The sequence below is a fragment of the Garra rufa genome, chromosome 4 (assembly GCF_049309525.1).
Source record: "Garra rufa chromosome 4, GarRuf1.0, whole genome shotgun sequence".
In the NCBI taxonomy this organism is placed as follows: domain Eukaryota; kingdom Metazoa; phylum Chordata; class Actinopteri; order Cypriniformes; family Cyprinidae; genus Garra; species Garra rufa.
In genome coordinates this window covers 19,583,602-19,607,885 of record NC_133364.1, presented here as the reverse complement: position 1 = coordinate 19,607,885, position 24,284 = coordinate 19,583,602, and the positions used below count along the sequence as shown (strand labels likewise).

The following is a 24,284-nucleotide window of genomic DNA, read 5'->3' as shown; positions in this document are numbered from 1 at the left end:
ACACCTTGCAGGATCTGCAAAATGTTAATTATTTTACCAAAATAGGAGGGATCATACAAAATGCATGTTATTTTTTATTTAGACCTGATTAAGATATTTTACATAAACGATAGTTCACAAGAGAAAATAATAGTTGAATTTATAAAAATAACACTGTTTAAAAGTTTAATGCTTCATTCTTAATACTGTGTTGTTACCTGAATAATCCACAGCTGTTTTTGTTTAGTGATAGTTATTCATGCGTCCCTTGTTTGTCCTGAACAGTTAAACTGCCTGCTGTTCTTCAGAAAAGTCTTTCAGGTCTCACAAATTCTTTGGGTTTTCATCATTTTTGTGTATTGTAACCCTTTCCAGCAATGACTGATCCATCTTTTCACACTTAGGACAACTGAGGGACTCATATGCAACTATTACAGAAGGTTCAAACACTCACTGATGCTCCAGAAGGAAAAAAAAACAATGCATTAAGAGCCTGGGGATGTGTACATTTTTCTTATTTTGCCTAAATATCATATATTTTTTAGAAGCTACAGAAGATACATAAATGTTTCCACGATGACAAAATAAGTTAAATTTACCCTGATGGACCAATGAATAACTCACTAAACAAAAACAAACAAACAAAAAAAAGAAACTAGGTGTGGATCACTCAAGAATCAAGTGTATGTAAACTTTTGAATGGGGTCATTTTTATAAATTCAACTATTTTATGTGTCTTTCATGTGAAATATCTTATTCAGGTCAGTACTAAATAAAAACAATTACATGCATTTTGTATGATCCCTCCTATTTTGGTAAAATAATTAACATTTTGCAGATTCTGCAAGGTGTATGTAAACTTTTTTACCTCAACTGTAGGTGTCTTGAGAGATTTATCTTATAGCTACATTGGTTTTACAATGATTCACTAGTTAACTTTAGTTAACATGAACTAAGAATAAGCAATAATTCTACAACATTTATTAACCTTAGTTAATTTCAGCATTTACTAATAAACATTAACATCAGTTAATGCACTGTGAACATTATTACCTTAACTAATGTTAACAAATGGGAAAGTGTTATCGCTACATTCTATTAGAGATCAAAATGAACAAAGTACAAATTATAAGAGATTTTATATCTGTCTGAACTCAACTGACAGTTTCAAATTTCCTCCTTTACTTTGAATTCTTCTTTAAAGTTAAATCTCTTTTAGGCCAGCGCTTCTGTTTAGAAACATAAAGGCTCCCCGCTTCATATGACGACTAAATCTCCGCAGTCAATAAGTTTAATGCATCACAGCATTTGCTTTTCCAGCCTCACCCGGCTGTCAGGTCTTCAGAAGAGAACATATATTCGAAATAACTGATCAAAGGGGAGAGGGGAGAGTTGTGCATCCGTTCATCTGGGGCTTCCGAGTGGCTTTCTCTTCAGAGTAAAAACACGGTCCGCTGGGAGACAGCGAAGGGCTGTTCTTTGAAGGCAGGTGTTCAGCTTTACGGATGTGAAGCGACACTTTCTTCGCTCCGAACATCACTGTCATTTTAATGAGGAGACATTCATCAAAAAACACTCTCCCAGCTCTCTTTGAACTGACATCTTCTCAAACGAAGCTGATGGTGATAAATTGCCTTCCCAAAATTCCCATTTCTCCCCAGCTTTTAGCAAACAATTAAGAGGTTTTTGGAGCGCAATTACTGACATTTAAGAAGAGCTAAAAGTGGGCTTGCGGTAAAGGAGCAATAAGGAGAAGCCTGTGGGGAAATGCCATGGAATAAGGACATAAAAATAGGGATGAGGGCCTTTCGTTATGCAAACATGCAATTTATCTCTCCCTTTCTTTTCCTCTCCACAGATTGACAAGATTATGAGCTCCATAGGTGCTGGAATTGGCACAGAGTTGGAGGGGATTACGGAGGATCACTCAGGTTTGTGTGGCTCTGTGTGTGTGGTGTTATTGCAGTCATCCCACTACGTTTATCATATATCCGTAACTATAGGGAGCTCATGGCATGATATGAATGTTAACTAACGGCTGTGAAGTGTGCAGTGCTGTGAGACGGGAGGGTTTCCTTCAGTGGTGTCAAAGACCCGCTCATAGACAGGGAGCTTTTTGAGATGTAACCATGGTTACTGTGCGCTCTCCTCTTGTCACTGTGCTCTTCCTGTAGTCATAACGAGAGCAGGGGGACAGGAAGTAGATGGACTGTTTAGACCTCTAACCACTGATCTTGGGACAGTTTTGTTGTATGCAGTGGGAGGGACAGGAACATCTCATTGACTGGAGAACAGTGTACTAAGATTCTCACAGAAATGATTCTTCTCCTGTTGCCTCCTCAGATTCTCTTGTCTCACATCCTCCCCAATTCCATCCTCTCTTGCCTCCTTTATCTTTGCCTCTTCTCTTGGCTCTCCTATACTTTCCTCTCTTCTTCTCTCAACTCCTTTTCTCTCTCCTCTTGTTTTGGCTTACATGTTGTCTCCTGTTGCCTTCTCTGATTCTATTTTCTCACTTTTTGCCTCTTGTCTCACCTCTTCTCCCCCCTCCCCTTCTCCTTTTGCCTCTGCTTTTGTTTTCTCTCCTGTCGTTCTCTCCTCTGCTATCCCTCTCCTTTCACTTTCTGTCCTTTTTTCTCCTCTTTTTTGGTATCCTCTTGCATCCTCTATTGTCCTTTGACCTCATGTTGCTTCTTCTAATGCTTTCTTCTCTCTTACTCTACTTTTGCCTACTTTGTTTTTCTGTTCTCCTGCATTCTCTCCAAGTTTTTACAACATTCTAATCCCATCCCCTCTTTTGCCTCCTCTTACATCCTCTCTCCTCTCATTTTGTATCACTTCTTGCCTCTTTTCTCCTCTTAGTCACATCCTCTCCTCTCCTCTCCTCTGTTCACTTCTTTTCTAATACCATCCTCTCTTTTGCCTCTCATTTCACATCCTCTCCTCTCCTCTCCTCTCCTCTCTGTTCACTTTTTTCTAATCCCATCCTCTTGGTTGCCTCTCCTTTCCTTTTGCATCACTTCTTGTCTCCTCTCTTCTCTTTTTAGTCCTCTCCTCTCCCCTCCTCTGCCTCCTCTCCTCTGTTCACTTTTTTCTAATCCTCTCCTCTCTTTTGCCTCTCCTCTCACATCCTCTCTCCTCTCCTTTTACCACACTTCTTGCCTCCTCTTAGACACCTCCTCCTCTCCTATCACCTCTTTTTCCCTCTCCTATCACTTCCATTCATTTTGCCCCTTCCATCACATCCTGCCCCTCTCCTATCTTTTCTTGCCTCCTCTCCTGTCATTATTTCCATGCATTTCACATATTTTCCTGTCTCTTCCTCTTTTTTGCCTTTCCTCTCCTCTTCCTCATATTTTCACAATCTTACTTTGTCTTTCCTCTTGCCTCCTCTCCTTTTGCTTCATTTCTCACTTTTCTGTCCTCTCCTCTTGCCCCCTCTCATTTCACCTTCTCTCTTTCCATCTCTCCACTCCTCTTGCACATTTCTCCTGTCCTGTCACGTACTTTCATCCCTTCCTCTCGACTCCTTACTGTTTCTTTCATTGCTTTACCTCTCCTTTACCTCTCATTCCCCCCCTCTTTATTTCTGTCACCACCTCTATTATCGCCTTTCATCTTGCATCTTATTCTTTCGTCTCGTCTTACCTTTACTCTTCTCTCACCTCCTCTACTTTCGCCTCTTCGTTCATCTCCTTTCCTTGTCTCGTCTCCTTTCTCTGCCTCTCCTCGAATAATTTTATTCAATTTTCCTTTTATTATTTAATTAATGTTTATCTAAAATCAGTTGTAAATAAAGAGATTGTTAAAGTCAAAGTCTCCTCAAACCTCCCCCTATTCTCTCCTCTCAATTGCAAAATCTGTCTTTGCCTTTACTCTTGCCTCCTATCCTTTCGCTTCATCTCTCACTTTTCCTGTCCTCTCCTCTTGCCCCGTCTCATTTCACCTTCTCTCCTTTCATCTCTCCACTCCTCCCGCCTCCTCTCCTGTTCTTGCACATCTCCCCTCACCTGTTCTCTCACCTACTTTCATCCCTTCCTCTTGACTCCTCACTGCTTTCACCGCCTCCACTTTACCTCTCCTCTGTTTTCTCCTCCTCTCTCTTTATTTCTCCTCTCACCACCTCTATTGTCACCTTTCATCTCGCATCTTATTCTTTCGTCTCCTCTCACCTTTACTCTCCTCTCAACTCCTGTTTTCTCCTCTCACCTCCTCTACTTTTGTCTCCTCTCCTCTTGTCTCGTCTCCACTCCTCTGCAGTGGTCACTCATTTTTCTGTCCACAGAAAGCCCATTTGTGTTGCCATTCCACCAGTGCTCACAGACGCCCACAGAGTGTGTGTGCCAATGTGTGTGTACGTGTGGGAGGGAGCAACAGCAGCTTCTGCACTCAGACAAAGAGGCTGGGGTTGATCTGATGGCTATTATCGGCAATGTGAGGTACAGCTAGTGGAAAGAAGGGAGGGAGAAAGAGAGACCGAGAGGGAGGGAGAGAGAGAGAGCGCACAGTGGCACAGGATGCAGAGGCATACAAATGAGTGTGGGAGTGCTGGAGAAACAGAATTCTACCAAGCAAGCTGCACGCTGTCATTTCTATCCTCTTTCACACGCACGCTCGCTCGTTCCCTCCCGCACGCGCAAACGCGCACATGCCTGCACTCTCCACACGTTGAGACACAGGTTGAGCAGCACGGCGACTGAAGCGGCGGTTGGTAATCGTGCATCTCTCTCGCCTTTCTTGTGGATGTAATTTGGAGCCTTCAGCATGTCTACCTCTACAGCCGGCGTACTTCTACACCAACACGGACCCTAACGTTCACTCTCCCGAGAGGACCCTCTTCTAATTTGCTCTCTCCTTCTGTTTTCCTCCCTCTCTCAACTGTTTTCTAAACATTACTTTCTTCTGTTTCTTGAAATCACTTTTCTACCTCCTTTTTCTGCGCTCTTTCTGTCTCTCCCGTTTCCACTCGCGCTCTTCGTCGCTTGTTGAGCATGGCGGGTTCGTTTGACAGTCACTTTGCACGGAACATGATGTGGCAGTGCCAGCTCTCACAGCCGGACTGTCGCTGCTACCGGGTGGATGGCTACTCACTTCTTAAACGTCTCCCTCTGCACCCCTTGATAGGCCCCCGCTGCCCCGTCCAGTCTGTGGGACAGTGGTTGGACAACATCGGTCTTGTGCAGTATGAAAACCATCTGCTGTCTAATGGCTTCGACAACGTTCAGTTTATGGTGAGTGTCTCCTTCACACTTCCATCTCTGTCTTTCCCTGTGGCCAGTTTTCTGAGTGTCTTTTTTTTTGTCATTAGTCATCAGTTGCTTGTTGTGGGTGGTGTGGGTTTGCATGTGTTCTTGAGTGTTTGTTTTCAGGTGAGCTGTGCTTGAGTTCTCAGTATCTTAATATGTTGGTCTCCTGTTACATCACACTATGATATTTCCTTGAATATTGTGATGTTTCACCTGTGCCTGTATGTTTCTTGAATGTACTGCCATATCAGCACTTTGGGAACTTTTGGAAAGCAGTTAATTATACATTTTCATTACAATATATTTGGTCTAACATGTTTAGTTTAGAAGATAGTAAACAGTTTAGTAGTAGGGTGTTCTGTACCAAAGCTGTACCAGTGCTGCATGGGTACTCATTGCATTTCCAACACGTGGTCAACGTCACTCCTCTGACAATGCAGAAAACATGTCTACTGTGGGTGTGTTCAGATGCATCCATGCGTTTGCCTGGTTGATGCTGGTTTGTGTTTGGGGAAGCAAGTGTTAAGGCAATCCATCTTCAGCTATCAAAGCAATCATGGTTGTTTAGGAGCACCTGTAGAGATGAAGGGGCAAGTTGGAAGATGTTGTTTCCGGAAAGAGGCGATCAATGCCTCTCTGCACATTTATGATTACCAGTAAATCCTTCTGTTGAAAGAGAGAGATCACACTTTTGGTTGAAATGTAGCTCAGCATGGACCAGTTGTAAAAATCATACTAGGCTTAAACTAATGAACTGGTTGGTTAGTGCTGGTGTAACCAATGGATCAGAATAGAGTATTTAACTGTTTAAGATGGTCAACAAGCATGTTTTTATTTTTCTGGTTGACCAAGAAAATCTTGCTAGTTAAGCTAGTTAAAGTGATAGTCCACCCCAAAATCTAATTTTGTCATTATTTACTCACCCTCATGTCGTTTCAAACTTGTATGAGTTTCTTTCTTATGTTGAACATAACAGATACTTTAAGGAATGCTGGCTATCAAACAGTTGATGGTCCCCATTGACTTTCTTATTATGGACGTCAGTTGGGACTTTTTGCTTCTTTAAATATCTTCTTTTGTGTTCAACGTAAGAACTTACTTATTATTTTTGTCTTGCTTCTAGTCAAAATATCTAAAAATTCTTAAATTAAGATGCATTTACTAGTTAAGCGTAATTGTTTCCAGGGGAAAAGGCTAAATTAAGTGCAGTTCGCTTAAAATAAGTCAAATTATCTGCCAATGGGGTAAGTAAAATACTCTTGTTTTAAGTATATTCCCGGCAGATAATTTTACTTGTTTCCAGAGGGAAAAAACTAAATTAGGTGCATTTTGCTTAAAACAAGACAAAACATCTTATGTCAATTTTAGGATTTTTAGATTTTTGACTAGAAACAAGACAAACATACTAAGTAAGATAAGCCCTTTTTTTTTGCAGTAAAAGAAACTCAAACAGGTTCAGAACAACATGAGGGTGAGTAAATGATGACAAAACTTTCATTTTTGGGGCACATTTCTTTTAAGAAATCATGTTGTTGATCAGCTTATGTTGTTTTTGATGAACGATGAACTGAAAGTGCACTAAAAACCACACAAGTTGTCATGAGTGACCCATCAAGTAATTTTCTTACTTAATTAGTATCTTAATCAGTATTTTTGTCTTGCTATTTAATAGTAGAAATGTCTAAATGTGCCTAAACCCACGTAAATGTACTTGAGCCAAACTTGCATTATTTATTGTTGATATTAAGGCTTTTTTCAGATATTATATCCTGAATATTTTATACTCCATTGGCAAATTGTTTTACTTGTTTCAAATGTAAATCTTACAAAATCTAGTGCGGGGAAAATTCCCAGAGGGGTGAGAAAACCTAATTTCCAAGAATTTTTCTTGAATTAAATCTAAGATTTGAACACAACACAGAAATACTGATTAATGAATTGGTTTATTCCAGTGCACAATATTCAAAAAGTCCTCTGTGAACATCATATTATTAATGTACTTTTAAAAGCACTCATTTCACCCCTGAGCTTCTAGAACAACGTCTTCAAGTAGATACAGTGGCTCAAGGCAATCTATGCTTTTAGACTTCTAATTTATTTGTTGCAAACTGTGGCTCTACCAAAAGAAATAATTTCAAAACTCTTCTGCTTTGCTAAAAGGATCTGTTGCTTTTTCATTCTAAATGACTGTCATAGTGCAGATTTGGTTACTAAAACAGGTGACGTTTACAGGTGAGCCACAGACTCATGGAAACTGTAGTCCACATGTAGGCATAAATGGCACTGAGCTGATGGATAATGGAACTGCGACTAAATCCTATACATTGTGTGACCGAATCGGATGCTCATGCATATGTTTGTGTGTGTAATGAGTCGTTTTGTGAGTGTTTAGTTGCTCATGCTGATTACCCTCCCCCAGCTCTGACCTGCATCCATTCCTGTGGTTGCCGAGGCAACAGCAGAGAGAAAAGAATAGAGTACAGAGTATTTTAGCTATAGAATTTTTTATAAAATCTGTGTTTCCTTCCCAACTGTTGTCAAGGAAATGGATTATGCTCTTTCCCCGCGGAGCATTTTTATTAGCTGTAGAAAACCTCCCAAAGCCAGGGTTGATTTGTCAGCACCCGTCGTAGTGCCGACATTGACAGCTTTACCTGCCAGCAATACAAAATACTGAACGTGACCTTATCCAAGAGGTACAACAATCAAAACTCTATTTATAAACATGCTCTCAGTGGTTGTCATTAATTAATAATTGCATGCACTTTGCTTTCATGCTAAAGTTATGCTGGATTCACAACAGGTGCATTAGCATGAAATAGTTTTCATTATAATAATGATGAGTCCCAGTTGTGATTGTGAGTTTTCAGTTGAACTGTAATGCACATACAGTCAAACCAAATTTATTCAGACACTTCAACATTTCTTACATTATCACAGTTTATTTGCTATAGTTTAGAAAATGGTAATCAAATATGGCAAGAATTCAAGAGTTAAATGGTGTCGGAACAAACTCATCTTGATAATGACTACGTTTACATGCACACGAATAATGCGATTATTTCCAATAATCAGAGTAAGGACTTAATCGCATTATGATGTTTACATGTCAAGAGCAAAGCTCTTCACTCCGGTTTACATGGAATTTCCATTATTCCTATTTTTTTCCTATTGTCCGTCAATGAATTACATTATGTTCATGTCGCGCAAAGTCCACATAAACATAAACTCAGTTTCCTGAGCTCCCCAAAAGTGTGTCGCCTTCTTTGCTGCCATCGTTTCTAATCTGCAAGCAGGCACGGCGCCAGAATATTTTCTCTAACGGGGCTAACGGGGGGCTAGACCAATATGTGGGGGTGCTAAGAAAAAAATCAATATTCATGACGTCAAAGTTACTTAATGAAGAAGTTGTGTTTTTTTGTTTGTTTTTTTTAATAAAAGCAGCTCTGGTACACACCACATTTTTACTTAAGTATAATTTTAAATTATATTTAAAACTGCCTTTTAAATTAATTTTAAAACTAACACGAAATAATAGGCTTATTCATCAAAATAGACACAAACTAGTAATTAATACAAGTTAAACACAAGTGACTAGAGCCCTGCATTCCAGCCCGAGCCCGACGGGCTGCAGTGAGTTCCCCAAATCCGCGATCCAGCGCACATAAAAGGCTAAAGATTCCTGTTCCTGACCAAGAGAGCCCATCCTCTTTGTTTTCTTTATAGTAAAAGCAAAACATTTTGTTAATATTGTTTGTGAGTGCACACAAATAAACATAGACCCTTTACAGTTACTAATAATGTATTACTCTTACCTTTACGAGCGAAAAAGTCAGCGTATTTTAAGATGTTTGCAATGTAAGTGATCGTGCTAGAGCCTCCATGTCCTGTAAAGCGCGCGTTAGCCTCCACTCTCTGCACAAACCATAGGATATGAGTCTTAACAGCGCAAGTTAAACGTTTAAACTAACATTTTGATACGCTTGAACTGTTTAATATCTATAGATTTTATTTTAGGTAAGTTGTGATGATTTAAAGGAACACTCCACTTTTTTTGGAAATAGGCTCATTCTCTAACTCCCCCGAGTTAATAAGTTGAGTTTTACCATTTTGAAATCCATTCAGCCGTTCTCCTGTTCTGGCGATATTACTTTTAGCATAGCTTAGCATAGGTCATTGAATCCTATTAGACCAATAGCATCACGTTCAAAAATGACCAACGAGTTTTGGTATTTGTCCTATTTAAAACTTGACTCTTCTGTAGTTATATCGTGTACTAAGACCGGTGGAAATGCAAAGCTTCAATTTTCTAGGCTGATAAGATTAGGAACTACACTCCCATTCCGGCGTAATAGTCAAGGAAGTTTGCTGCCGTAATAAGGCTGAAGCAGGAGCAGTAATACCACGCAGCACATGTGCAAATGCTAAACTAGGGGAGAACTCATTTCTGATAATACTCCGCCTGCTTCGGCCATATTACGGCAGCAAACTTCCTTGACTATTACGCCGGAATGGAAGTGTAGTTCCTAATCTTATCAGCCTAGAAACTCGCAGCTTTGCATTTCCACCGGTCTTAGTACACGATATAACTACAGAAGAGTCAAGTTTTAAATACCACAAATATGGAAACTCGTTGGTCATTTTTGAACGCAATGCTATTGGTCTAATAGGATTTAATGATCTATGCTAAGCTATGCTAAAAGTGATATCGCCAGAACAGGAGAACGGCTGAATGGATTTAAAAACGGTAAAAATCAACTTATTAACTCGGGGGGAGTTGGAGAATGAGCCTATTTCCAAAAAAAGTGGAGTGTTCCTTTAAGAAGGCTAAATTGATCAAGCATATCAACTCACGGTCTGCCGCTGGCCGCTTGGTCGTTAAAAAAAAAACAAAAACATATATTTAGCGGGAAAAAAAATGCTCCAAACGTTTTTCTAAATTAACTTATAAGCTATAAGCTGTTTTGGGAAAAGTGGCCAAAAAGACTATCTCGGGTCGGAGTCTGGCCAGTCTCTTACCAAGAATTCTGATAAGCTGTCCGCCAAAAGCTGGGCTAGGGCCTATATCTGTGGCCTATTCAGGGCTCTACACAGAACAACGAAAAAACCTTACATGCAAAGGAAAGACTTCAAAACTGGACAGCACCATGCGCTCTGTGAGACTGGGTTGAGCGCTCAACATTAAACCAATTCATATGAATGCGTAATCGGAACTGTGTATACTTTACACTTAAATTAAAAATTAAATGAACACCACATCTCAATCTTAGTGATGATGTGATGGATTAAATATAGCCTAATGCAAGAAAACTGCTCTCACATGACGCATGTGGCAGAATACTGTGACAGATATGTGCAAACAGCACTCTTCTATTTTAGCTGCTTAGAGGAAAATAAAAACTTAAATTTATTCAAACATAAATTAAACATTGAAGAACAGTACGTGTGGTTCGTATATTTTGCATAATGCTCCTCTCTAGAGTTCATGTCACTGAATATGAGTTTATGGTCACCGAATATGTTTTTTTCTGACATATGTTCACTTCTCTTGAACTGAGGTGCTACAGTGATTTGTTACGCCACATTAAACAGCGGCGAAATGGCATTTATTGTTTGAATACTGTAATGAAATTGACAGAGTTTGAAATCAGAGACTTTTGACATATTTCAAAATTAACAAAGCACAAAGCTTATTGCAAGTTATTGGATGGGAGGTGCACTACAATGTTCCATTCAGTAACTGAAAACAGGCTAGAAAGGGATTTGAAAATCGATAAAAATGAGAATGAATTCAAATCAAAAAATCTATATATTTTTTTTATCCAGCCCTAGCTAGTTCTGTATAATCACAATATTAGTACTGTACTTTTTGACCAAATAAATGCATACAGACTTCTTTTAAAAATGAATCATGTGTGAACAAAACCAAAAAAAATCCCAATTAAGTCACTGAATATTATTGATGTCAATAATTAATGATTATTGGGGTATTATTGATGTCACCTCACTCCATTTTCAATCTTACAGAAAAAAAGCCTCTCAAACACATTTGCCATTGGTAAGTCAAACAGATAGTCCCACGCCAAACTCAGTGCCAGTGTTGTCTCTGCACATTAAACTGGGATAAGTGTTTTAACATTCAAAAAATTGCACCCCTAACCTTAAAGTGTTTTAGTCCAGTCAGCAGTTCATTACTATGTAATTTTATGCCTCCAGCAAAAGCATCTCCTCCGTATGAATGGGACATCTGGATGAACCACAAAGACACACACTCCCTTTTTCTCGGGTCTCTGTAGGACTGAGCTTCTGAAAGGCCTTCAGATACAATTAATATTAGATGGAGGTCTGCTGCTTGCTTCTGATGTGTTGGGCTTGTAAAGTTTCTCTTCTGGAATGTTATTGCTTCTCTTTTTCTTCAAATAAAGTTGATATATAAGACGGACCGCAGTGTGTAGCCACCGTGTTCCCTCGGTATTATGAATACAGCATTGGCCTGCAATATTTAATTGGAACCAATGTGTTACCACATTTTCTGAGAGTGAGTTAAGTGCCAGAAGGATAATAGTGGTACCTCACTTCAAGACTTAGGGGAGTTTTGAGACAAACAATTTAGCATCATTGTGCTGGTCATTTATCTTACTCTGAACTTGCTACAAGGGTTTGAGATGCTGTTGGTTCCTTTCATGCGTATTTCTCAGAATTGTGACTTTATTTCTCAGAATTGTGACTTTATATCTCACAATTCACTAGTGCTCTTTAACCTTCACATTGTTTGAATGCTAGATCATTCCCACTGTTGCATTATTTTATATTAATTTGCATTTTGATATTAAATGAAATGCCAAGTTCTGTCATGAAACTCTATAAGCGCGGGCTGATGGATCATTAATGCAAACTGATGATATTCACAGTGGTTCATGTTGCATACACAGCCAATGAGCTTGCTGCTTTACATTTAAACAGCTGGTTAGTGCTTTCAAAGTTAATCTGAAACCCTCCACCTCCCCAGCTCCACCTGTATAAGTCTGCTACGGGTTGTTGTATATGTTACTTGTGCAGCAGCAGTATGTCTTAAGTATGTACTGTATATATTGACAGTAGCAAGTTTCTGTGCTTGCTTTGCAACAACAGCAATAACCAACAGCAGCGTAGCAGATCAATTCTGGCGAGATAAAGTATATCAACATTGTCATAGCCATTGCAATGGTAAAATCTTCGGAGAGTTGTCATGATGGAAATTTGATACACTCCTCAAAACATCGTTTTTTTTTTTTGTAGATAACACTTCTGTATGTGGAGATCTTTTAGAGGAAGTTTGGTTGTGATTTAAAGACTAGTTGATGAGAATAGGTTTTGGCAGTTTATCACAAATAAATGAATATTTGTTTAATATGAAGTTTCACACAGATTACTATGTGTTTTGTATGGAAGCCTGTTTCCGCCACATTATTGTAACTTTTTATCTCACAGTTCTAATTTTTTTTCTCAGAATTGCAAGAAATGAAGTCAGAATTGTGTAATAAAATCTTGCAATTCTGAATTTTCTCACAAATGAGAGTTTGTATCTCGGAATTCTGACTTTTTTCTCAGAATTGTGAGATATAACCTCGTAATTGTGCGGAAAAGACTGATATGTTCTCAGATTTGCTACTTTTTATCTAAATTCTGACTCACAACTCAGAATTATGAGTTTATATCACACAATTCTGACTTTTTTTCTAATAATTGTGAGTTTATATCTTGCTATTCTTTATAACTCACATTTGGGAGTTTATATCTCACAATTCGGACTTTTTTAACTCACAATTCTGAGAAAAAAAAGTCAGAATTGCAAGATGCAAACTCGCAATTGTGAGTTATTATGTCCAATTTTAGGGGTAGAAAAGAATGATGTTCTCAGCTTTGTCTTTTTATCTAAATTCTGACTTTTTTCTAATAATTGTGAGTTTATATCTTGCAATTCTGACTTTATAACACGCAATTGTCAGTTTATATCTCATAATTCTGACTTTATAACTCACAATTCTGAGAAAAAAGTCAGAATTACAAGATGTACACTCGCAATTTTTTGTTTTAGTTTTTTGTTTAGTTTTGTATTTTGTTTTGTCTTGTTTTGTTTTTTGTTTTCTCTTGTTTTTGTTTTGTTCATGCAGTGAAAGTTCACACATTTACTCATAAGAACACAAATTATTTCTCTTTTTTGGGCTAAACAATGAATGATTGCAGTGTTAAACACATTCAGTGTAAAACTGTATTATGTTGCCAGCACTTTTACTTGCATATGCATAAATTAATTCACTGTACCACACTATTATTTCTGCTGTATGCAGTATGTATAGACCAATTGGGAATAGACATTAAAGTTACATCACTTGCAGCTGCATGTGCATTGTGGCAGAAAAACATGGTAACAAGTAGAGAATAACTGGTAAAACCCATAGAATAAGAGAAAAGATACATTTTTGTGCCTTTGGATGTCAGAATCGGAATGCAAATCATTTTTATAGAATACTGTCATCAAAGAAGCCATTTGAAGCTAAACGCGGACGTTTAAAGAGACGAAACCTGCTTTGATTATTTTAGTTTTAAATCATAAATCTGATTTAAAAAATAAGTCTGCATACATTTGACTTTTTATTTTTACTCCTTTTTCTTTGTCGGTGTAAAACTGTATTGTATTGTAAAACTGTATGACACTTCTTCTGTACTTGGAGATCTTTTAGAGGACGTTTGGTGGTGATAATATTCACATACGTAGTTCATATGGGAAATATTGTATTAGCCCTACAGTTACAACATGAAATACTATTTCAACCTATAACATTTTCGATAACATTTACCTGTTTTATATCTCTACTCAGACTTTTCTAGCTCAACAATAGCAAGTTTGTCAGTTCTGAGGGGAAAAAGCCAGAAGTGTGAGATATAAATTCATCATTCTGTGTGACTAGTAAATTTTTTTTTTTTATCAGAATTGTGAGATATAATCTCGGAATTGCGAGAATTAAGGCAAAATTTTGAAATATAAATTCAAATTTACCTTTATTTGTTCGTTTATTCCTTGACTTCCATTGACTGCTACTTGAAAACTGTCATTTTCTGCCACCAGACAGACTCCGCCCACAAAAAAACAGCATCACTGTTTGCAAACACCAAACTGGTCTATATTATGCACAGTTTCCAAATTGTCATTATGCATTGAATACTCAGATTGTCTATTGCATTTGCCAAAAAAAGAATGTGCAAAGAATAAAATATTCAAAATGCAATGCACTCAACCTGACCTTTGTACTGCAAATTACCTGGTATTATCAACTGTAATTACAAACATATTTTTTCTTGACCCGTTATTTGACCAGACTGCTAAGAGTTAAGACATTTTTACACAAGCTTGGATTAAATGTGTATTAATTTCCAAGGTGATAACTTAATGCCGCCCGCTTGCTGAATTAATCATGGAGTGTAATGTGACAGCAATAAAGTATAATACTCTTACAAACATTTATCTTTGCATAATGCATACTGTGCTATAAAAAATAGCAGGCAGTGTGCAGTATGCAGGGTGCAGCAAGCAGTGTACTTTCAGCAGGTCTGTGCTGTGACTGATTAGTAATGTCTTGGGACACCTGCAATCAGTCTAACTCAACTCGGCATGCCATTAGTCTGGTCTGGATTGTATTGCTGTGAATGGAGCAGATGCTGGTGCTCACAAGTGATTTCATCGGCTATACATTATACTTGAGTGGGATCATCAAGGTTATCCAGCTTTGTGGAGTGATACAGACACATCCTGGAGTGCATTAGCTGTCAGCATGTTTTCATTCACCTTTCGTTTTCATGTGGATCTTTGTGTTTCCTATTTAGGTAGGAATCACATGGCAGAAATGAGAAACTATTAATCCTATGAGGGAAGCTGCATGTTTGTGTGTTTGTTAGGAATGGTGTGTTTTTTTCACATCTCTGGCCCTGTTGGATAGGAGGTTGATTGGTCTGATTGGAGTAACCGAAAAGGTCATTAAAGGTGAAACCCAGCATGAAACAGCAGTCGATTAATAGTGCGCTGTGTGTATACGCACGTGTGTGTGTGTGTGTGTGTGTGTGTGTGTGTGTGTGGGCGGGCGTGTGAGACAGCATGTGTTTCTTGCACCTGTGCATATCAAGTTGTGGATTGTTGATTTGAATAATGTTTGATGGGCTTATGGGTCTCTTGATTGGGTTGCTCATGTGATCTGAAGAGGGCAATTTTTGTTTAATTAGAGCAAATTGTCTCTTAGGCTTTATTTATAATGTGTCCTTGTAAACTAGATGGATTCTGTGCAAGCTTCATAATAATAATAATAATAATAATAATAATAATAAATTATTATTTAATATTATTATTATTATTATTATTATTATTTGTGGGGCAATATTGTTTATTATTATTTTTGTTGTTTTTATTTGTATGTTTGTTATTTTTATTTGTTTATTTGATTCTTTTGTTACTACTTCAAGTGTCGTTGCAGTTTACTGTTTTTTTTTTTTTGTAGGGAAAAATAGATTATTATTATTTGTTTATTTGATTTGATAATTAAAATAATAGTAAAAAATTTGTTACCAATTCAACAGGTGTCATTGTTGCAGTGAACCTGATTACAAAGTCAAAATTACTATTACTACTAATTATTATTATTAGTATTAGTATTATTACTTTTTTGTTGGACATTTTTTTTATTTATTTAATTTTTTTGCTGCAATATTGATTATTATTATTAGTATTTGTATTTGTGTATTTATTATTGTTGTTGTTGTTGTTTTTATTTGTATGTTTATTATTATTATTTGTTTATTTGCACCTTTTGTTACTACTTCAGGTGTCATTGTTGCAGTCTACTGTTTTTTTGTGGGACAATATTGATTATTATTATTATTATTATTATTATTATTATTATTATTATTATTATTATTATTATTATTATTTTATATATTTGATTCTGTAATCAAAAATCATAAGAAGAATTTGTTACTATTTCAACAGGTGTCATTGTTGCAGTCAACCTGATTACAAAGTCCAAATTACTACTACTAATTATTATTATTATTATTATTATTAATATTATTAGTAGTGTTATTATATATTATTATATATATTTTTGTGGGCCATTATTATTGTTATTATTTAGCTGGAAATATTGATTATTATTAGTATTTGTATGTTTATTATTAATATTTGTATGTTTATTATTATTGTTGGTGGTGGTGGTTTTATTTGTATGTTTGTTATTATTATTATTATTTGTTTATTTGATCCTTTTGTTACTACTTAAGATGTCATTGTTGCAGTCTGCTGTTTTGTTTCGGGGTTTTTTTTTGCAGGACACTATTGATTATTATTATTATTATTATTTATTTGATTCTGTAATCAAAAATAACTACTTCAACAGGTTTCATTGTTGCAGTGAACCTAATTACAAAATAGTCCAAATTATACACCAATTTTGTTTGTTTTTTGTGGGGCATTATTGATTATTGTATGTTTATTATTATTATTATTATTATTATTATTTGTTTATTTGATTCTTTTCTTACTACTTCAGGTGTCATTGTTGCAGTCAACTTTATTCCAAAGTTGTCCAGATTATTACACTAATTATTCTTATTACTTTTATTCTTATTTTATTTTTGCAGGGCAATATTGATTATTATTATTATTATTATTTATTGTTGTCATTGTTAGTGTTGTAATATTTTTTCTTAGTGTCTGTATGTTTATTGTTAATATTTATATGTTATTATTGTTTGTTGTTTTTATTTATATGTTCATTATTATTATTATTTGTTTATTTGATTCTTTTCTTACTACTTCAGGTGTCATTGTTGCAGTCTACTGTTTTTTTTTGGCAGAGAAATATTGATTTTTGTTATTATTATTATTGTTAATTTATTTTTCCAGTGCAGTATTGATTATTATTGTTGTTTGTTTGTTTGCTTATTATTACTATTATTATTGTTATTTGTTTATTTTATTTTTTATTACCTCACCAGGTGTCATTGCTGCACTCAACCTAATATTAAAGTCCAAATAATTACAATAATAATAGTAATCATTTTTTTATGTATTTATTTATTAGATTTTTTTTGCAGGGGAATATGGTTTATTATTATTTGTATGTTTTGAACCTATGTAAACATACAGTACAGACCAAACGTTTGGACACACCTTGGACACACCTTTGAACCAAAGTTTTCTTTATTTTCATGACTATGAAAATTGTAGATTCACACTGAAGGCATCAAAACTATGAATTAACACACATGGAATTATATACATAACAAAAAAGTGTGAAACAACTGAAAATATGTCATATTCTAGGTTCTTCAAAGTAGCCACCTTTTGCTTTGATTACTGCTTTGCACACTCTTGGCATTCTCTTGATGAGCTTCAAGAGGTAGTCACCTGAAATGGTTTTCACTTCACAAGTGTGCCCTGTCAGGTTTAATAAGTGGGATTTCTTGCCTTATAAATGGGGTTGGGACCATCAGTTGTGTTGCGCAGAAGTATATATAGTATATATAGAATTAAATATAATTCCACATGTGTTAATTCATAGTTTTGATGCCTTCAGTGTGAATCTACAATTTTCATAGTCATGAAAATAAAGAAAACTCTTTGAATGAGAAGGTGTGTCCAAACTTTTGGCCTGTACTGTATGTTATTGTTGAACCTTTATAGTAGTACAAATGATTAATTTTTTTTTTTTTTTTCCCTGTAGGGTAGTAATGTCGTGGAAGACCAGGACCTGCTAGAGATCGGGATTTTAAACTCTGCCCACAGACAGCGACTTCTTCAGGCTATTCGTCTGCTGCCAAGGGTGAGTACAGACATCGGGGACATCCTAGGGCTCCCACGGGGTGCTTTCAGCTCCAAAAATATCAGCTAACAATGCGCCTGTAACCAAATTTGTAATTAAAACAAATTCACCATTCCCTTGGGATTCAACATTCCCTCAAGATTTTCTTTCTTCCATAAAAAACAACAACAAAAAAATAGTGACCAGTGGCTGTAAAGCTCTAAAGATGATATACTCAGCTATCACTTCTATGTTATTGCAAATGTAATGGCTGACTCGTAAAAGGTTGATATGTTACGGTCAGGCAATCCTAATGGGAGCATCACTGATCTCAGTGCCACACAAAGACACTGAACAGGTGAACACGTGTTTACATTGCAAAACACGTGCTGATCATTGAAATTCTGCATGTGACACATGTGTGTGTCATGGATTTCATTACTAAATGAGGTTTCATGCTATCCACATTTATCACATACACTTCCCAGGGTGCACCCTCCCCCAAGAATACTCAATTTAAGACCCCCTCTAGTGTAATCCAGCTAAGCTTCTGGCATTGAGTGTGTGTGTGTGTGTGTGTGTGTGTGTGTGTGTGTGTGTGTGTGTGTGTGTGTGTGTGTGTGTGTGTGTGCGCGCAGGAGACCCGACATCAAATAAATCTCACTTGTGTCCCAAACAACCTTGCACTCCCTTTCTCCTTCACAATCTCTGAAAGGACACCGCAGAGGGGAATGGTTGTGTGGTGATAAGATAGATAGCACACACACTAATGTGCAAACCTCTTTTACTCAAACAGATGAGAAAACATGAGACGAAAGGGGTGAGTTTTAAAGAGATAGTTCAGCCAAAAAGGAAACTCTGTCATCATTTACTCATCCTTAAGTGGTTACAAACCTGTATGACTTACTTTCTTCCGTGGGACACAAAGAAAATGTTTTAAAAGAATGTTCTTGCTGCTCTTTTTCGTATAGAGTTGAAGTCAAAAGTTTACATACAGCTTGCAGAATCTGCAAAATGCTAATTATTTTACCAAAATAAGAGGGATCATACATGTAATTTTTAATGAAGTACTGACCTGAATAAGATATTTCACATAAAAGACACATAAAATAGTGGAATTTATAAAAAAATAACCCCATTCAAAAGTTTACATACACTTGATTCTTAAGTGATCCACAGCTGTTTTATTTTATTTTTATTTTTGTTTAGTGGTAGTTGTTCATGAGTCCCTTGTTTGTCCTGAACTGTTAAACTGCCTGCTGTTCTTCAGAAAAATCCTTGAGGCCTCACAAAATCTGTTTTTTCAGCATTTTTGTGTGTTTGAACCCTTTCCAACAATGACTGTATCATTTTGAGATCCATCTTTTCACACTGAGGACAACTGAGGGACTATTACAGAAGGTTCAAATGCTCACTGATGCTACATAAGGAAACACAATGCATTAAGGGACGGGGTGAAAACTTTTTGAATTTGAAGATCAGGGTAAATTTCACTTATTTTGTTTTCTGGGAAACATGCAAGTATTTTCTGTAGATTTTGAAGGGCAGTACTAGAAAGAAAGAAAGAAATATCAGATTTAGGCAAATTAAGAAATATGTACACATCTCCATTCTGTTCAAAAGTTTACACCCCTGGCTCTTAATGCATAATTTTTCCCTCTGAAGCATCAGTGAGTGAATATAGTTGAGTATGAGTTCCTCAGTTGTCCTCAGTGTGAAAAGATGGATCTCAAAATCATACAGTAATTGTTGAAAAGGGTTCAAATACACAAAAATGCTGAAAAACCACAGAATTTGTGGGACCTGAAGGATTTTTTTGAAGAACAGCGGGCAGTTTAACTTTTCAGAACAAACAAGGGACTCATGAACAACTATCACTAAACAAAAAAAAAAAAAAGGTAACAACACAGTATTAAGAATCAAGTGTATGTAAACTTTTGAACGGGGTCATTTTTATAAATTTTGTTTTGTTTTGTTTTCTTTTGTGGACTATGTGAACATCTTATATGTGAAATATCTTATTCAGGTCAGTACTAAATAAAAAATAGCATGCATTTTGTATGATCCCTCTTATTTTAGTAAAATAATTAATAATTTGCAGATTCTGCAAAATGTATGTAAACTTTTGACTTCAACTGTAAGTTATGGATTTGACATCCAAAAAAGCATAAAACATCTTGTACACTGTATACAATAAATCTTCTGAAGGCATGTAATAGCATTTTAGAAAGAAAAGACCCAATTAAAGTCACTTTTCACTATAATTTTCCACTTTTATGGTGCTTCTTTTGTCATTTTGGTGCTCAACGGACCGGACCCATTAAGTTACATTATATGGAAAAGCAGAGGTTCAAAATGAAAATTATGCCTTTAAAAAGAAGTTGAATTTCAGATTAAGCACAGGTAATGGTATGTGTGTGAGAGAGAGATATGAGGAATAACTTCTCATCTGCAAGTCAGTGCTTTCATTTACATTTACATTTATGCATGTGGCAGCTTTTATCCAAAGCCTTTTGCTGTGTATTCAATATATGTTCTTTTATCAGTAAATGTGGGAATGATTCCCTAGGAATAAAGCACACAAGTTTTGTTTTGTTAGCTTGTCTGTCTCCTATTTACTGGCTAGACAGGCGCCAATCAATGTGGTCCAGAATGGAAATTCATGCTAGCAGTCTAAGCAGGTGTTTCCAGCACAGAATAACAACATTTCCTGTTGCTGGACCTTTTTATTCATAACCCAAACTCTGTCCAGGTTGTGTTACTGATATGGTAGTTTAACAGTTGTTTCTCTGTTGGTGAAGGTGCGGCCTATTGGTTATGATGGAAATAACCCCACCTCAGTGGCCGAATGGCTGGAGTCTCTGGAGCTGGGTGACTATACCAAGTCCTTCCTCATCAACGGCTACACCTCCATGGAGCTGGTCAAGAAGATCTGGGAGATCGAGCTCATTAATGTAAGTCCTGCTTATCTTATTTCCTGCCTGTTGCTAAGTTCTGATGAAATTCAGTCTAAATGATTTATTGTTTGGATTGTAATGATTGTAATCAAGGTAAACCTGGAAATATTAGGTAATAAAATTAGAAAAATCATGCAAATTGGGAATGAATATTAAAAAAATGTATTAATGATATAATATAATTTAATAATATTTTACTAATAGTGAGTGTAAGCTGCATTTATTTGATCAAAAATACAGAAAAAAACTAAACATTTATATTTTCAGTTACTCAAGTCTTCAGTGTCACATGATCCTTCAGAAACCATTCTAATATGCTGATTTATTATCAATGTTGAAAACAGTTGTGCTGCTTAATATTTTTTGAAATCTGTGATACTTTTCTGAATTCTTTGATCAATAAAAGGTTAAAAAAACAGCATTTATTTAAAATTAAAAGGTTTTCGATCAATATACACTACTGTTCAAAAGTTTGGGGTCATTAAATGTTTTATTCTTTTTTTTTAAAGAAATTATTACTTTTAATGAATAAATAAAAGTGATAGCATAGATTTACATTGTTAGAAACAATTTATATTTTGAATAAATCCTGTTCTTTTGAACGTGTTATTCATCAAAGAATCCTGAAAAAAGAATCACAGTTTCCAAAAATATATATTTGGCGGCACAATTGTTTCCAACATTCATAATTCTACTAATAAATCAGCATATTAGAATTATTTCTGAAGGATTATGTGACACTTAAGACTGTAGTAATAGCTAATGAAAATTCAGATGTGCATCGCAGGAATAAATTATTTTTTAAAGTATATTAAAATAAAAAAAAACATTATTTTATTTAGTAATAACATTTTGCAATATTACAGTTTTTTCTGTATTTTTGATCAGATAAATGCAGCCGTGATGAGCATAAGAGAAGAGATTATAAATAAATGTATTAAAAATGTAATATAATAAAATATTTTATTGGCTGTAAATCACTCTTTTTAATATATGTAAACAAAAAAAACATGCAAATTGTGAATAAATCTTAAATGAATGTATTAATAATATAATATAATATAATATAATAGTAGTTTATTGGCTATAAATCACACTTTTTGAGTGTAATCTCTAAAAAATAATTCAAACACACACACACACACACACACACACACACACACACACACACACACACACACACACACACACACACACACACACACGTGTTTAGCCATATATTCTGTTATAGTTGTGTTAGTGCTGTTGGAATGAAGCTGTCTTTTGAAACAAGATTTGCTGGAGGACCTTTGAAATGACAACCAGAGGTTGAGACATCATCCTGAATCATTCTGACATCCTATTGGCCGATTTGTCGTAATAGAGTTTCGGTCGGCTCTGAATCTTGCCTGTAATTGTATTTGTTTGATAAACAATCCTGTCCGATCTGTCTTGCTTTCGACTGCAGCGAAAACCACAGATATAATAGTAGCGTCTCCGGCATGACACAGAACGGAATAAATTTCAGGATAACTTGATCTGTTTTGGAGATTCTATAGTATAGTCTGCACATCTGGGAAATATTTCTGCAGGAGAACATATATCCGCACACTCGTATCAATGCAACCTTTATCAGCCAAATGAAACTATATTTTACCTGTAATTACATATTGTGAATGCTTGATGGATTTTTTTTCCCGTGTTTGATGAAGACTAAATGGCATGTTTGATGACAGTGAGATCACGTGATGTGTTGCTTTAACAGATATGGTGTTAAATGACTCTAATTACAGCCTCACGTATGCTAATTTCACTCATTTTCAGCCGAGGGAGAGAAAGAGAAACAGAGAGAAGGAATGAGCAGATTATATAATAATGTGGGATGTGATTTCTTCAGCTCTCGAAAAAAAATACACACACACACACACCCACTCGCTGTGGAAAGTAACTAGAATGCTGCAGTGGGAATAAACACATGGTTTGGCCACAAGAGGGAGACAGAGTAAGGAAAATTTGTGGTTTTATAGTTTTGAATGAATGCATTTAGCAAAAAAATAGTTGTTGGAGGTGTTCTGATTGTTTGGGTTTGCAAATGTGTGCTGTGACCTTGCAACTGTGGTGAAACAAACTACCATAGTATGAATGCGTGTGCATGTTTTGTTAACATTGTCATTCCCTCAGGTTTCCAATTCACAACTTCATTAACACTGATGTTGGCAGAATGTTTGCTTAAAGTGATAGCTCACCCAAAAATGAAAATTCTGTCATTAATTACTCACCCTCATGTCATTACAAACCCATAAGACCTTTGTTTATGTTCGGAACACAAATGAAGATATTTTTTTATGAAAACCAAGAGCTTTCTGACCCTGCGTAGATAGCAATGCATCTGACACGTTCAAGGCCCAGAAAGTTAGTGAGGACTAGAGCTGCAAAACAATCAGTTGTTATTAATTGATTCAAAGTAAAAGTTAATGTTTTCATACTACAGTGCCTTGCAAAAGTATTCATACCCCTTCATTTTTTTTCACCTTTTGTTTTGCTGCAGCATTATGTTAAACTGCTTTAAATTAGTTTTCCCCCACATCAATTTACACTCCATACACCATAATAATGACAGAGCAAAAACCAGATTTGCATATTTTTGCAAATTTATTAAAAATAAAAGACTGAAATAAGTACATTGCATAAGTATTCATACCCTTAACTCAGTACATAGTTGAAGCACCTTTACAGCCTCAAGTCTTTTTTTGGGTATGATGTGACAAGCTTTGCACATCTGCCAATCTTTGCCTCACCTTTTCACCTCTCAAGCTCTGTCAGCTTGGATGGGGGCTGGCAGACATTTTCTAGAGTCCTAGTTGTTCCAATCGTCTTCAATTATGGATAATGCTTCTGTGAACCTTCAATGCAGCAGATTTTTTTCTGAACTCTTCCCTAGATCATTGCCTTAACGCAAGTCTGTCACTGAGCTCTACAGGCAGTTATCTTGACCTCAGGACTTGGTTTTTGCTCTGATATGCATTTTCAGCTGTTAGACCTTTTCTGAGAGGTGTGTGCCTTTCTAAATTATACTCATTCAAATGAATTTGCCACAGTTTAACGCCACTCGAAGTGTAGTAACATCTAGAAGCAATATGAATGCACCTGAGCTACATTTCGAGTGTCCCAGAAAAGGGTATGCATCCTTATGCAACGGGATCTTTTCAGTTTTTTATTTTTAATAAATTTGCACAAATGTTAAAAACCTATTTTTTTGCTTTGCCATTATGGAGTAGGGAGTGTAGATTGAT

General features: G+C 36.1%; 1 protein-coding gene across 5 annotated transcripts in view; it reads left to right on the top strand.

The window, feature by feature from the left end:
* Positions 1-24,284, top strand: part of anks1b (ankyrin repeat and sterile alpha motif domain containing 1B) — a 258,420-nt gene that overhangs the window by 174,325 nt on the left and 59,811 nt on the right. For 4 of the 5 annotated variants that reach the window (XM_073838818.1, XM_073838817.1, XM_073838816.1 and 1 more), the window contains 4 exons: positions 1,838-1,910; positions 5,104-5,210; positions 17,978-18,076; positions 20,857-21,009. In XM_073838818.1, the coding sequence (XP_073694919.1) occupies positions 1,838-1,910; positions 5,104-5,210; positions 17,978-18,076; positions 20,857-21,009 (432 nt within the window). Of the gene's footprint in view, positions 1-1,837; positions 1,911-4,490; positions 5,211-17,977; positions 18,077-20,856; positions 21,010-24,284 lie in introns of those variants that run through there. The other variant, XM_073838820.1, reaches the window with a different exon arrangement.